Source organism: Neoarius graeffei, chromosome 22 (genome assembly GCF_027579695.1).
Source record: "Neoarius graeffei isolate fNeoGra1 chromosome 22, fNeoGra1.pri, whole genome shotgun sequence".
NCBI classification, from domain to species: Eukaryota; Metazoa; Chordata; class Actinopteri; order Siluriformes; family Ariidae; genus Neoarius; species Neoarius graeffei.
This window is the reverse complement of record NC_083590.1, coordinates 33433476-33447512: the sequence shown is the minus strand read 5'-3', so window position 1 is coordinate 33447512 and position 14037 is coordinate 33433476. Positions and strand designations below refer to the sequence as shown.

General features: G+C 41.5%; 1 protein-coding gene across 2 annotated transcripts in view; it reads right to left on the bottom strand.

Annotated features, from left to right (window-relative positions):
- Positions 1-14037, bottom strand: part of cibar1 (CBY1 interacting BAR domain containing 1) — a 95908-nt gene that overhangs the window by 23854 nt on the left and 58017 nt on the right. Inside the window, exons 3-4 of one of the 2 annotated variants that reach the window (XM_060904747.1) lie at positions 13753-13821; positions 576-677 (exon numbers count right to left, since the gene is read on the bottom strand). In XM_060904747.1, the coding sequence (XP_060760730.1) occupies positions 576-677; positions 13753-13821 (171 nt within the window). The remainder of the gene's footprint in view (positions 1-575; positions 678-13752; positions 13822-14037) is intronic. The other variant, XM_060904746.1, reaches the window with a different exon arrangement.

Below are 14037 nucleotides of genomic sequence, written 5' to 3'. Positions count from 1 at the left end.
ATGCGATTACTACATAGCAGTCACATCCACTATGCAACAACAACAAGAGAGAAGTAAAATGTTGAAACTGGGAGTTTCAATCGAAGATACAGGAACGTTCAAAAATGAAAGCATTCAGGCCCCACTGCGTCTTCAGCTTCTGCATCGAAAATGGAATTCAGTTTCATATTGCATTAGTTCAAAGCAGTAGAATCTCGTGAGTGTTGGCTTGCTCAGATGAATGGTAATGCAAGTCGTTTGCTATGTGGTAATCTGCTATGTAGTAATAGCATTCATATGTTCATTTTAGTCATTTATTCCTTCTTTGTGATTTATATTCCTTACTGTCACTCGAATGTGGATATGATCATCCGATGCAATGTTGGATCTAATGGGTTTAATGAGAAGAATATTCTAAACTATAGACTCTGACTGCTTGTTTTCTTCGAATAAGCCAATCTGCCTTTGCGTTTTCTTTTGGCATACTTCACTCATGGCCTGGTGCAATACAAGCCTGAACCTGCAGCGTCTATTCATGTGTAGTAAGAGGGATTAAAGAAGAAAGGAACAGGAAGGAAGGAAGGAAGGAAGGATACAATGATCTGTCTATCAGAGGGGTTCCTCTGTCTCGTTCTCTCCAGCTGCTGAATCTGCTTTGCCTCTCGGTTCCTGGCACTCTGGGTAAGTTTCAGGTCCTCCTATGGGTTCAAGGAAACCATGAGGAACAAACTGCGAGGAAAGATGATGTTGCTTTACATTTTCCCAGACCAAAAATACACCCAATGGGGGGAAATCTATAAATATTTTAGCTAAATCAGGTTTTAACTATTTACCTACCTGGCATTTACTGTAAGTAGCTCTGAAATTCATTAAAATAAGCCATGTAACCTTTACAAGTGAACAATGGCATGGTCCCAAATAGATAACACAAACACTATACAAAGGCAATCAAGAACAATTAATCTACAAGGTATCAGTAGATATGAGCAATAAACATCTTAAGAAACCTTATTAGTTTTAAGGAAAGCGTTGCATGTTTCACTGACTGAGCACCACAAAGAGTGTTGTGAAGGTGGGTCTCATTTGAGCATTTGCACTGGATTGGATGTCTGAAGCAATGCACAACTGAGAAAGGACAATAAAGCATATAGACACTTCCAGCAGGATGAGGTCCCTCACAGACACGGGAAAGAGACACTATTGGTGTACTCAGATGAGGTCCTCTTCGAGCAAATAGCGGAAAATTACTAGAAATGGGGAAACGTGAATATCCACTTGTGTGCAGACACCAATACCACAAAAAAAACCCCACCATTTCAGATAAATCACAAGGGGGGGGAAAAATAATAATGACAGGAAAGCTAAAATGCGAAGAAAGGAAAGAAGTGTTGAAATACTAGTGCACACTCTGGAAGGCTAATGCCCTAAATGTGATACAAATACAAAAGCATCGAGTCTGCTTGTTGATCTACAGGATACACACACAAAACACACTATTAAAACACTGTAGGACTTTTTTTTTATTTTTATCACGATGCTCTGTAAACCAATCGGCCCGTCAGTTGCCAGCGGAGTGCATCTATCGAGAGCACGCTTCATCTTCTGCCAGCTTGCTAGGCCTGGCTGTAGGACATTAACAGGATGAAATGTGTTAGACCAGGGATTCTCAACCTTTTCTGCTTCGAGGCCCACCTATTCATAATTGTAATGAGTCGGGGCCCGTTAAAAAAGATCCCCAATTATTTTGGCTCATCTATTCAATTAGAATCTAATAATCTACTGTAAAGTGTATTAATAGGATGCAACATCACTCCCTGTTACAGACGGGAGCCCAGGAATTAAATAAATGCAATAAAAACAAGCCGCTTTTAATTGTAGGTATTCGTATTTAAAACTGTACGGATGTCCCAGAAGCATGCAGGTCATTCTCAGTCAAAAGGGATTAATGATCCAAAAGTGGAGTCTGGTCCATTAACACAAGAACTTATTGCCATGTTTGTGTTCAGAAAACAAGCAAGTTATTAAAACCAAGAAGTGGATATAGAAACCACTCAATGGGATTAGATCCTTACACGCTAACAAAGAAGGATTTTTCCGATGAAAGAAAAATTTATGAGCTAAATTTGACATTAGTAGAATAAATTGTGATCCTATTGTAGCTGGAACTAAATATAAAGACAATAATTATGCATACTATTAATTAACTTAATGTGAAGATAATTAACAGATAATCCACAGATTTTAAGTTTTTTTTTTTAAAAAGATTGTTTATTTTGGGCGGCACGGTGGTGTAGTGGTTAGCGCTGTCGCCTCACAGCAAGAAGGTCCTGGGTTCGAGCCCCGGGGCCGGCGAGGGCCTTTCTGTGTGGAGTTTGCATGTTCTCCCCGTGTCCGCGTGGGTTTCCTCCGGGTGCTCCGGTTTCCCCCACAGTCCAAAGACATGCAGGTTAGGTTAACTGGTGACTCTAAATTGACCGTAGGTGTGAATGTGGGTGTGAATGGTTGTCTGTGTCTATGTGTCAGCCCTGTGATGACCTGGCGACTTGTCCAGGGTGTACCCCGCCTTTCGCCCTTGGTCAGCTGGGATGGGCTCCAGCTTGCCTGCGACCCTGTAGAAGGATAAAGCGGCTAGAGATAATGAGATGAGATTGTTTATTTTTATTCGTCTTTTGTATTTGTAATTATTTGCATCTGTACATGCACGACCCCACCAGCTCTGCTGATCAACTTATTGTGTTTAAATAAAGTTCATTCATTATGAGCTGGAAAATGATCCATCCGTTGAGTTCCCCGACATCTCAAACTACCTGGTGGTGCAGACATCGTTCTACATGGACACACAAAGAAAACCTGGAAGAGCATGGAGGAGAACAACTTTTTATATGTGGCTGGGTTAAAGATCTGGGGATCAGGACACTACAAGATAAATCCTGTATCGTTTTTGCCCAGGTAAGGAGGAACTTCTGGGCTTTGTACGCATCTTTACTATGGTTGCTAGAATGCTAGAAGTTTTAGTATCGGGTGTAAACAAACCACAGCTGTTCGAGTCTCAATCCTCCCTGCTCTTCTCTTCCAGCAGGCATCACAGATCCATAGAATTTACTCACAAACGTATTTATTTATTCTGCACTCCGTGTGCGCATGCACACTCGAGTTAAATGTAGAGGAGGAATGTGACAAAAATAAAGGCTTGTTCTTCTTAATTTACACACTAATGTATTTATTCCACTTGAAAAGTGTTCAGCAAACCAGCTACTGGATTTGGGACACTACGACATCTTAAACTATTTAATATTTGGCTTTAAAACTTGGAAGAAAAAAGAAAAAAAAAAAAAACTCAGCCCACTAGATGGTGCTTCGCAGCCACGACCCAGTGGTTGAGAAACACTGTGTTAGAATATCTGTGAATGTCCAGAAGAATGCTCACTTTAAGGCATTTATGTCACTTAAAAAGAGTGCAGCCAGCCTTTCAAATTAAACCAGCAAAGGTGCAGCAAAAACACTTGCAGTAAATCCCTGAACGTGGTTGTTTTGTGCACAAGACACCTTTCTTCTACTTCACCATCATTAGTTGACTATGGTCACTCAGAAGTGCTGGTTGTTTCAGAGCGTGCAGTGTTACACTGCTATAAAGATATAATTCATGCAAAACTGCAGAAATCAGAACCAAAAAACGACTTGCGTATGTAACTGATCTGTCGTGAGAACCATCTAGGTCAGGGGTGGGGAACCTTTTTCCTATCAAGGGCCATTTCGAGTTTTATAACATTCTGTGGGGGCCAAACTAAATTTTTTAACCCATAACCTCTGCTGAAAATTTTAAGATGCAGCCCATTTATTTTAGCTTTATTACATGCTATTCAAATCAAGCAACTTTATTTTATCCCTTTTTAATCTTCCCATTTTCTTTTTAAATTTTATCAACCTTTTATTGTTTTAATGTTGTTTTTAGTCTTATTGATTTTATATGTACTGATGTAAAGCACTTTGAGCATTTTATGTAATCAGGATGCTACAATATAATAATATTTTTCCAATTTATTATTATTATATCTGGCCGACCGAATGTGAAGGCTGGAACTGCTTCTCTTTGGCGAGGCGTCTGATGTCAGATGGTACAGATGACGATGCTACTCGCAGCTGGTTTTCCAGGTTTGGGTCAGTCAGTCTTGAGCGGAACCGATTCTTTGCAAGGGTCAGTTTTGAGAAGAACCGCTCACAGCAGCAGGTTGTCCCAAACAGTGATGCAAACTTCAGCGCATGTCTCTTCAGAGTGGGAAAATCCTCAGGACGCACATACAGTTTGTAGAACTCAAGCAGAGGAAGGTTGTTGTACCTAGCTTTGAGCTTGTTGTTGCTTTGCAGCTCAATGATTCCGTGCTGTAGGTTGTCAGGCACATCAGCTGGTTCCACATTGAATGGTGTTGCAAATATGTTCAGGTCCTTCTCATCACTTCTCATCAGCTGGAACCTCTCTCCAAAGGCCTGGAGTAGTTTTGCACACTCCCCAGCATATTCAGACGTCACAGCAGGCTTTTGTTCTTGCAAAGTCGGAAAGTGCACAGTGTTTCCCCTTTCCAGTTGCACTTGCCACAGCTTCAGTTTAGCTTCAAATGATTTCACATTTGAAAACAGTGAGCTGAAAAGCTGGTTGGGTTCTTGGAGCTTAACATTCATTTCTGAGAGGTACTTGGTAATGTCCACCATGAAGACCAAATCACACAGCCACTTGCTATCACTGAGCTCAGCAATCGGTTTGCCTTTCATCTCCATGAACTGCTTTACTTCTTCCCTCAAGTTGTAGAAGCGTGCAAGCATATCTGCACGACTCCGCCACCGCACCTCACGATGGTAAACCAGGTCTCCATACCCTGACTCAAGCTCATTCAGTAGCTCTTTAAACTGGAGGCTGTTAAAGTGCATATCGCGGGTAAATTTAGGAGCAAGATCAATGTAATTCTCCTATTTTATATTAAACTTTGGTCAGATATCTGTAACATTCTGCATTCTCTGCAATTTTTTTTTTTACCTTGCGCAATACCAGAAAAAATTAGTTGAAATCAAGCCATTTGAGGCGAATTGGTCCGCCTCTGAAAAAACTCGGCATTTGGATTTCCCGGGAAACATTGATTTTCATGATGTCATCTGCGGGACGCCTCCTTCTGAATCCTACCTCAGCGCTGGTTTGTTTATGAGAAAACGACCTGGTGGTTTTCTGCAAATTTCTTCAATGTTATCACGTAATTATTAAAATGGTTAACAGATGTATCGTAGGAGGGTGTAGCAACACCAATCTTGATGGGATTAGTACTCATCGTTTTCCAAAAGACTGGACAATGAGAGAGAAATGGGAGCGCTTGGTCTACACAGGCTGTGCACTGAAACCGTGCAAAGCTCGTGCAGCCTGCTGGCGCTTCCGCAGGTAACGTCACGAATCTGGCTCCAGACTCCCTTGGGATTTTTCCAAACGCGTTTTGTTATTTTATTTTTTTCTGCTGTAGACAGATGGCCTTGTGCAAAATTACCCTTCTGGATGACATACTTTCATATTTTAAAAAATGAAATTGGTCAAGAATATGTCCTTTAAGTCCTCTGCTTTTAATGAAGTTGATGGTGGAAACAACAGTAGTCATCACATTATTGAGCTTCAGGGAATGTGCACACAGGCTCTCTTGGTGTATGATACAGTGGCACACAACCAACTCATTTGGATCCAGACTGAGACGACTGATTTCTTTTTTAACCAGCGCAGTCAATCCTTTCTGCGCGCCAACCATGGCTAAGGCTCCGTCTGTAGCCAGTCCACTTAGCTTGTCAAACCGCAGGTCGAATTTGTTCATAGCCAAAACAACTTGCTCGAACAAATCCTCACCTTTGGTAGCGCCATGCATGGCTTGCAAAGACAGCATTTCCTCCTGCGTATCAAACTCAGCTGTAATCCCACGCACAAAAACGGCGAGTTGGGTGGTATTTGTGATGTCTGTTGTCTCGTCGCAGGCTAATGAAGAAAAATTGAAAATCCCTCGCGGTATCTTTCAGTGTTTTCTCAATGTCTTGTGCCATGTCAGTAATCCGATCGGAGACGGTTCTTCGAGACAAACTGACACTTTGGAAAAGTTTCACTTTGTCCGGCGCGAGCAGTTCCGCGGCAGCGACAAGGCACTCCTTCAAACTCCCTTTCTGAATATGCTTTCAGTTTCTTAGTGATTAGCTCACTTACCACAAAACTAGCCCGTGTAACGTTTTCTTGGTTATCTTGAGGTCTTGTGAATATTGCTTGTTGGGTGCCCAAACTCTGCTGAAGAGCGTTAATTTTATCTACACGCACTTGTCCTTTCAGCTCGTCCAGCTTGGCGTGTTTGGTGCTGTAATGATGCTCCAGATTAGCCTTTTTCATCACTGCAAGTGCTTCCCCACAAACTAAAGGTGATGATACACGGGGCAACTTTTTGGGCAATGTTGCCGAGCAATGTTGCTGGGCAATTGCGTTTTGACTCTTTTCTATTGAGATTGGGCAACATTGTTTCTTTCTGAATGGTTTTGATAATCTCTGGCAACTTTTTGAGATAAGCCAATCAGAACGCGAGTATCGAGTTATGTGACCTCCGGTGAGGTTCGGATCAGAAATTTCAAACAAATATGGCGGCCGCTCAGTGTCAGTGGAGTGAAGAGATGGAGAGACTCCTCATCTGTTTTTACGCCGGTAAGTTATTTTAATATTCTATATGGAGGAATTTACCTCACCAAAGCTCTAAAAAACAACAGACAGCTTGATTAAATGGTCACAGCAAAAATTAAGACATCGATTTTTTTTAGCTAACTGTAAACTGCCGTTGCTAACTGTTGTTGCCCATTGTTAGTTGCCCTGAAAAGTTGCCCTGTGTCTCACCTAGTTGCCCGTTGCCAGCAACATTGCTCGGCAACATTGCCCAAAAAGTTGCCCCGTGTATCATCACCTTAAGTAAACTGGCTTACCTTTTACTTCTATGAAAAAAAATAATCATTTGTCCATTTTTCCTGAAAAGCGCGACATTCCACATCTACCTTTCTCTTCTTCATACTTGCGATATTGCGTTTTGGTGAAACCGTTAAACAGTTTGTCTATGCCTGCTAAATGACGTGACCATGCATGATCACGATCTGCTCGTGTGGGGTTCAGGACCCTGACCTTGGCCCGGAAAGACAACCACTCGCCTATTTTATTAATTGCAGTCTCATATATATATATATATATATATATATATATATATATATATATATATATATATAATTTTTTGTGTGTGTGTGCGCATGCGAGAGTAATTATGAAATCATCTTGTGGGCCGGATCAAACGGACGTTCCCCACCCCTGATCTAGGTGACGCAGTATTTGCAATAAACAACATTCTATCCACATTCACTGGATATGAGGCCATCCTTAAAAAAAAAAAAATCCGTTTCCTGTCCACCGGGTGAGCAAAAAAATTTTCAGTCGGGAGGGAGGGAGGGATTTTTTTTTTTAAGATATGGACGGATAAGAAATCGCAATGCTGTGTTTGCTTTTTCTTTCAGTACTTTTTTATTACAAAAGCAGACACATTTAATAAAATGACAGTTTAATCAACTGAAACTTGTACAAAAACTTTAAGTTAGCATTTTAAATGCTGACTGCAACATTTGCAAAACTTTTACAAAGGTACTTAAAATGTCCGACACACGGACTTTTTGTAGTTCTAAATCGGCCGTTACGCCTAGTTTGGATGAAATTACACTATTAAAATGATCAGTGAATGATTTGTTTTTCTGAATCTTTACTATTTTGTTGTTCGCTAGAATACCATTTTGCGATTTCACACTTAAGCAAATGTTTGAAAACTCCGGATCTGCTTCCTTCATGGTGGCTGCCATTTTTTTGTGCCGCACGGCGCATGCGCAGAGCTGATTCAGTTCAGAGTGCGCGCGCACTTGGCGGAGGCAGTAGTGTGTCGGAGGGAACAGAAGCAGAGATGACGCTTATTTTGTCTCCAGTAAACCAGTCTTCTCTCGTTCAATTCCGTGCTGGCATCAAAAGACACCGTTGGTTGTAAATGAAACCAAGCTGAGTGGTTGGAGTGTATTTTCATACACAAAAGGAGAAATGTTCGCTGAGTGTGTAATTGTGTAGCCGCCACTGCAGACCGTTGTCGTTGTTAATTCATAGCATGCTCAGCTGCGTGAATGTGTCATGCACCAAAAATAAGAGATTTACAAGCCAGGAACGCCTCATGATGCAATACGCAAGAAAAGAAAAGATTTACTGCCATTTTACTTTGTATTTGAGTAAAGTGAATAAATAAATGGTCTGTGGAAAATACATTTAATCCTGGGAACTGCGTGCACAGGAGTTTATTTTGTGTTTACTCCCCCCGGCTGGCTACTTATTTGTCATGGCTGGCTAGTATGAGCCTTAGTGGAAAGCCCTGGGAATGCGGAAATGTCAAGTTTGATTTTAGATTTACGAACCCGAAAAAATGTCTAAAAACCGGCGTTAAAAAAAAAATTCCAACCGCACAAACGGCACTCACCCGGCCGGTGGACCGGAAACAGAACATTTTTTAATAATAGCCTAACATAGTTAGCTGAACGTTATCACTAGCTATGTAGGGATAACGTTAGCTCTCTTGTATCAAGTTAAAAGTCATGAGCAGCTTGTTTTTTTTTTTTTTGAGTTGCAGTAGAGATTATCTAACTTATCAACAGAGTAATGTGGCTATTTTGGCTTATAAATGTTAAAAATAAATGGCAAATTATCTTCTGGCCAGAGGATCTGTTCAGTTTTGTTTCAGAAGAAGTGATCGTGACTTGAGTGAAATAAAGGCTGACGCCAAGACAAAAGTGACAGCTGCAAATACGGTGTCTGTCTCCCTGGCAATAGATTGGTTGTTGCCAATTGTCTGTTGCCCTGTGTCTCGCCTGGCAACACTGCCCAAAAAGTTGCCCTGTGTATCATCACCTTGAGGGACAGACTCTCCCTGCTTAAATGTTGTGTGAGGCAGGGTTTCCCTTGGAACGTGACCTAAAAGTAGCCTGGGAAATCCCATGCTGCTTTGCACAATCGTTCCGATCTGAAAAGACAGCATGGAAACTATGGTCTAAAGGCTCGCCTGAGTTAGGGAGCCAATCAGAGAGTGGGGAGGGGTGGAAAGACGGTGACGCGTACTACTCGACAAACGGAAGCTTGTAGTTTATTTGGGACTGTTTACGGATCAAATTTAACATGGTGGCGAGCGATACGAACCAAACTTTCGATCAAGCTTTAGACACTGTTCTAATTGGTTTAGAGCGAAAGTTTGTTTTAAAAAAAGAACAGCGTTTGGCGTTACAGTCTTTCGCCTCTTCGTCGCTCTAACTACGTTACCGGGTACAACTGCCATGATTGGCCATGGGCTACGTATACGCCAAATGATAGACATTCGCAACGTCCAATAAACGGCCGTTGACAATCGTAAACCACACCTCCCCTACGAGAAATTCAATAGGCGGATTCCAGACCATATTTCACTTGTGATATGGTCTGGTGTTAACCAGACTAACCTAAAAGTGATCCACTGACGTCTATGCTGGTTTTCATGATACTGAAGCCTGCACTCTTTTATCCAGGCAGTTGGCATTCCCATGTCCAGTATAAAGGACTGTGTTAACAGTGCCTAGTGCTGGTATGCATAAACCAGGTTGGTGCGGAGCTGCCACATATCCTGGCCTTGTTCCTGTCCCACTGTGAGCAGTGAGGTGTTGATCAGCTCCCTCATCGAGGGATTCCCTTCTGTAGCTTGGCGTGACTGCGCCGATGCTAACACTAAGATACACAGTGCAACATTTCTCACTAAAACACCAACGATGCATCTGCATTGAGATCACCTGCACATGTGATTACCTAGAACAAGCAGCACGCTGGCTACTATGGTACCAGTACCATAAAATCCTGTGAAAGAGCACACCAAGTACTATGCGTTGTCAATCCAGCTCGTGGCTTCCATGACTTATTCAGAGCCTGTCTGCGGCACTCTTGTGCTAGCAGTGACTGACCCAGACTCTTATCAGACATTGCTGAGGTCGGCATTCAACAGTTCAACCACTAGGTCACTGTCAGCTTGAAAGAATCTCCTAGCACTTGAGGATGATTAGGAGAAATATGTAGAGAAGGATGAATAGCCTAGTTATTGGGCAACAAGGACTAAGCAGTGAACAGTGCATGGTATGGTGAGGGAAAAACCACCTAACCATGCTAGCGACATAAGCCCGGTAGTTGACTAGAATGGGCGATACTCAGAGAGACGATGCTGAAGGAGAAGCTGACCAGTGAGCAAAAGTGACAAGAAGTAAATGCTGCATACCTCAGCGAAGAGGTAACGTTTTAAATCTGACGTCTTTCTTGAAGTAAAACTTCAAAATTCACATCTGTGTTGATACTGAGCTCTATTTGACAATCTGACTAAAATTCGTGGCAACATGCGGGCACAAATATTTAATCTCTGGTTTGGCTATATGACGTATGCTGGAAAACGATAAGATCAAAACCCTCATTTGAGAAGATATCCACAGCAGTGATGTGGGACCCCGAGGAACGAAGAACAATCATCTGTAGTTGTGAAGGTTTCAGTTATCCAGGTTAAAGCGAGCCTGCTTTTCAGATTTTTCAAGTGTACGTCATAAAAATAATTTTCCTGACACCTAATTATTTTTGTTTAGTGGACCGAAAGCTGAATTCAAATCACAGACTTCCAATTTTATTCGGTTTTTTAAAAATAGAACAATTAATGAATTTATCTCCACGTGGCCCGAAATTCTCCGCTATTTTTTTTCCTGCTTCAATACAAGGTACTACATCATGCATGACGTGGTGGGCTTTCCCCGTTCACGCAAGGCATCGTGGGATACAAATTTGAAACAGGAGAGAAAAATGGAGGACGTGAGTGTGCGAATGAAACGTGAAAGACCGACTACAGTAAAGGAAAGAAAGCGAGAAGAAAAGACGTTATGTTATATACGAAGGAAAGGAAACGCAGGACCAAACTAATAAATATCGGCGTGCAGCGAGCACCTCGGTGTGATCAGCTATTCGTTTAGTGACAGAATGATGGAACTGTCAGTGCACGCTCAAAGGTAAACCTGTAGATGGCAGTAATGCAACACTGGATGCCAGCTGCCGTAAAACCCAAAAGAAGAAGGTAAACCTGCGCATGTGCACACGGACTTCCTCTGTCTGCTTGACTGCGCGAAGCGAGCGATTTCATGCACATTATTTGCTCGGGGATCCCCTCAAATTAAATAACTTCCCAGCCACAGAATGGCCTGATATTTTGAGAGATATTACAGAAATAAACATATAAAATAAACAATGGCCAAATTTCAGAAGGAACTAAATTTCACCGATTTTATGAAATCGAAAGGCCGTCTACTTTTAAATGTCTTCTAGTTGTAAGTGACTTTTATGCTTTAGATATACAGTATGTACAGGACTAGCCTGTATGTATAATCTTATATATTAGAAATTTGCAAGATTATCAAGCTCAGTCACCTATATATTAGTGCTGTCAAAAATGTCACGTTATTATCGCGTTAACTTGACTCAATTTTAACGGCGATAATTTTTTTATCGCGAGATTAATGCTCTGTGACATGATGTAGGATTTTCATAAGCTTTTGAAACTGCCAGGAACTTGGAACAGAACAGAGACTTTGCTTAGAAAAACGATAGCAGCTAGACTGTAATGCCATGCCCCGCACAGCCAGAGTCCTCTGCCCTCCCCCCAAAGAACCAGTGCGGGCAGGGCGCGCTAGCCCCGCGCCTCGGGACGAAGAGCCACGGTGCTCGGCTTAGGTTTCGTTTTCCCATCGGCGGCTCCAGCCTGACTTTGCAGTGGCTGTGACAAGACGTGTTATACGGAGCCGTAGTAACTCGTCCCCTCACTTTTAACTACCCGACCGAACGCCTTAACGCAAAGCGTGCGCACGGGTTATAACTCGTGCGCGCGCATTAATATCTCGTGCACACGCCTTATAAGTCGTTCCCACGCTTTATTTTTTTATTCACCATGTCCCCTCTACGGCTCCGTAGTGTTATGCTCTGCAATAAAAAAAAACATTGGTACAAAGCAAGCCCATTCACTTTTTTATGCTGATAAGAGAATTACATGGTTTTTCATATGACAAAAATGTGCGATTAAATTGCGATTAATCGCGAGTTAACTATGACAGTTGCGACATTAATCGCGATTAAATATTTTAATCGCTTGACAGCACTAATATATATACTTAATCAGCTACAGGACAATATGATCTCGACCATATATCAGGCCTGTTAAGCTTCTCCATGGGTACATTTTAAGCCGTATGAGTGGAACAGCTAATTCTTAAAGCTAGACTGCCTTTCAGATTTCTTAAATATAGGCCATAAAAAGAATTTTCCCCGACACCCAATTATTTTTGTTTAGTGGACTGAAAGCTACTGAATTCGAATCACAGACTTCCAATTTTATAAGGTTTTTTTCCCCCTAAAAAAAAACAATTAATTAATTAATTTAGAGCCCCCTTGGCCCTAAATTCTCCGCCATTTTTTCCTCGCCTCATGTCAAGATACTACATCATACATGATCGTGGTGGGCTTTCCCCTTTTGCGCAAGGCATTGTGGGATACAAATTTGAAACAGGAGAGGAAAATGAAGGACGTGAGGGTGCGAATGAAACGTGAAAGACTGACTACAGTAACGGAAAGAAAGCGAGAAGAAAAGACACTGCATCGCGAAGGAAAGGAAGCACAGGACCAAACTAATAAATATCGGCGCTCGGCGAGCACCTCGGTGTGATCAGCTGTTCGTTTGGCGACAGAATGATAGAACGGTCAGTGCTCAAAGGTAAACCTGTAGATGGCAGTAATCCAACACTGTGGACGCCAGCTGCTGGAAAACCCAAAAGGTGAAGACGACGGCTCAGGTAAAAGTGCGCGTGTGTGCACGGACTTCCTCGGTCTGCTTGACTGCATGAAGCGAGCGATTCCATGCACATTATTTGTTCAGGAATCCCCTCAAATTAAATAACTTCCCAGCCACAGAACGGCCTGGTTTTTTTTTTTTAAAGATATTACAAAAGTAAACACGTGCCACAATGACCAAATTCCAGAAGGAACTAAGCTTCACCGATTTTATGAAATCGAAAGGCCGTCTAGCTTTAATATTCATAGCAAGCAAATACAGATCGTTTGTGGGTAATTACTTTCTATCTGAATCATCCTGCGGCTTTTCACTCCCAGGTGGAGAAACAAGTGGAAATGGTACGTTTTTGGCTGTTAATAATTCAATCAGAACCGTTCACTTTATTGCGTTTTCAGCATATCTTTTTGTAACGGTTGATTTTGCGGTGAACACTTTGAGTGAAGCTTCAATAGACCCCACTATACTGTGAAAAAATGGAAAATCGAATCAATCCAGCTGGAATAAACTGATAAATCAGCAAAACCTGTGTTTACTGAGTGTGTTTATTGTGCAATAAAAGCATGGCTTGACGCAGACTGCGTCAACATGTTTTTCGAGACGAAATATAAAAGAAAATTATTAAAAAAAACCATAATAAAAAAATCAATAATGTGACTGACTATTATTGATAATTAAAAGCAGACTTTTGTTAATGAAGTGTTCTAGCCCTGTTCCGTGTGCTTCATCATTACAAAAATAATGTAATGCTGCCCTCATGTGCTCATTCTGAGAAAGACACTATGATTTAAATGCACTTTCAGGTGTTTAGTGGAACCAAACTTACCCTTTTCAGTTTCACAATAGCCCCATAAGCTTTCAGTGGCTCCACCACTTTGGCATCAAGTCTTTCCACCTGTGAGAAATGAGCATACTAATAATAATGCACAATAATAATGTACAACCCCGATTCCAAAAAAGTTGGGACAAAGTACAAATTGTAAATAAAAACGGAATGCAATAATTTACAAATCTCAAAAACTGATATTGTATTCACAATAGAACATAGACAACATATCAAATGTCGAAAGTGAGACGTTTTGAAATTTCATGCCAAATATTGGCTCATTTG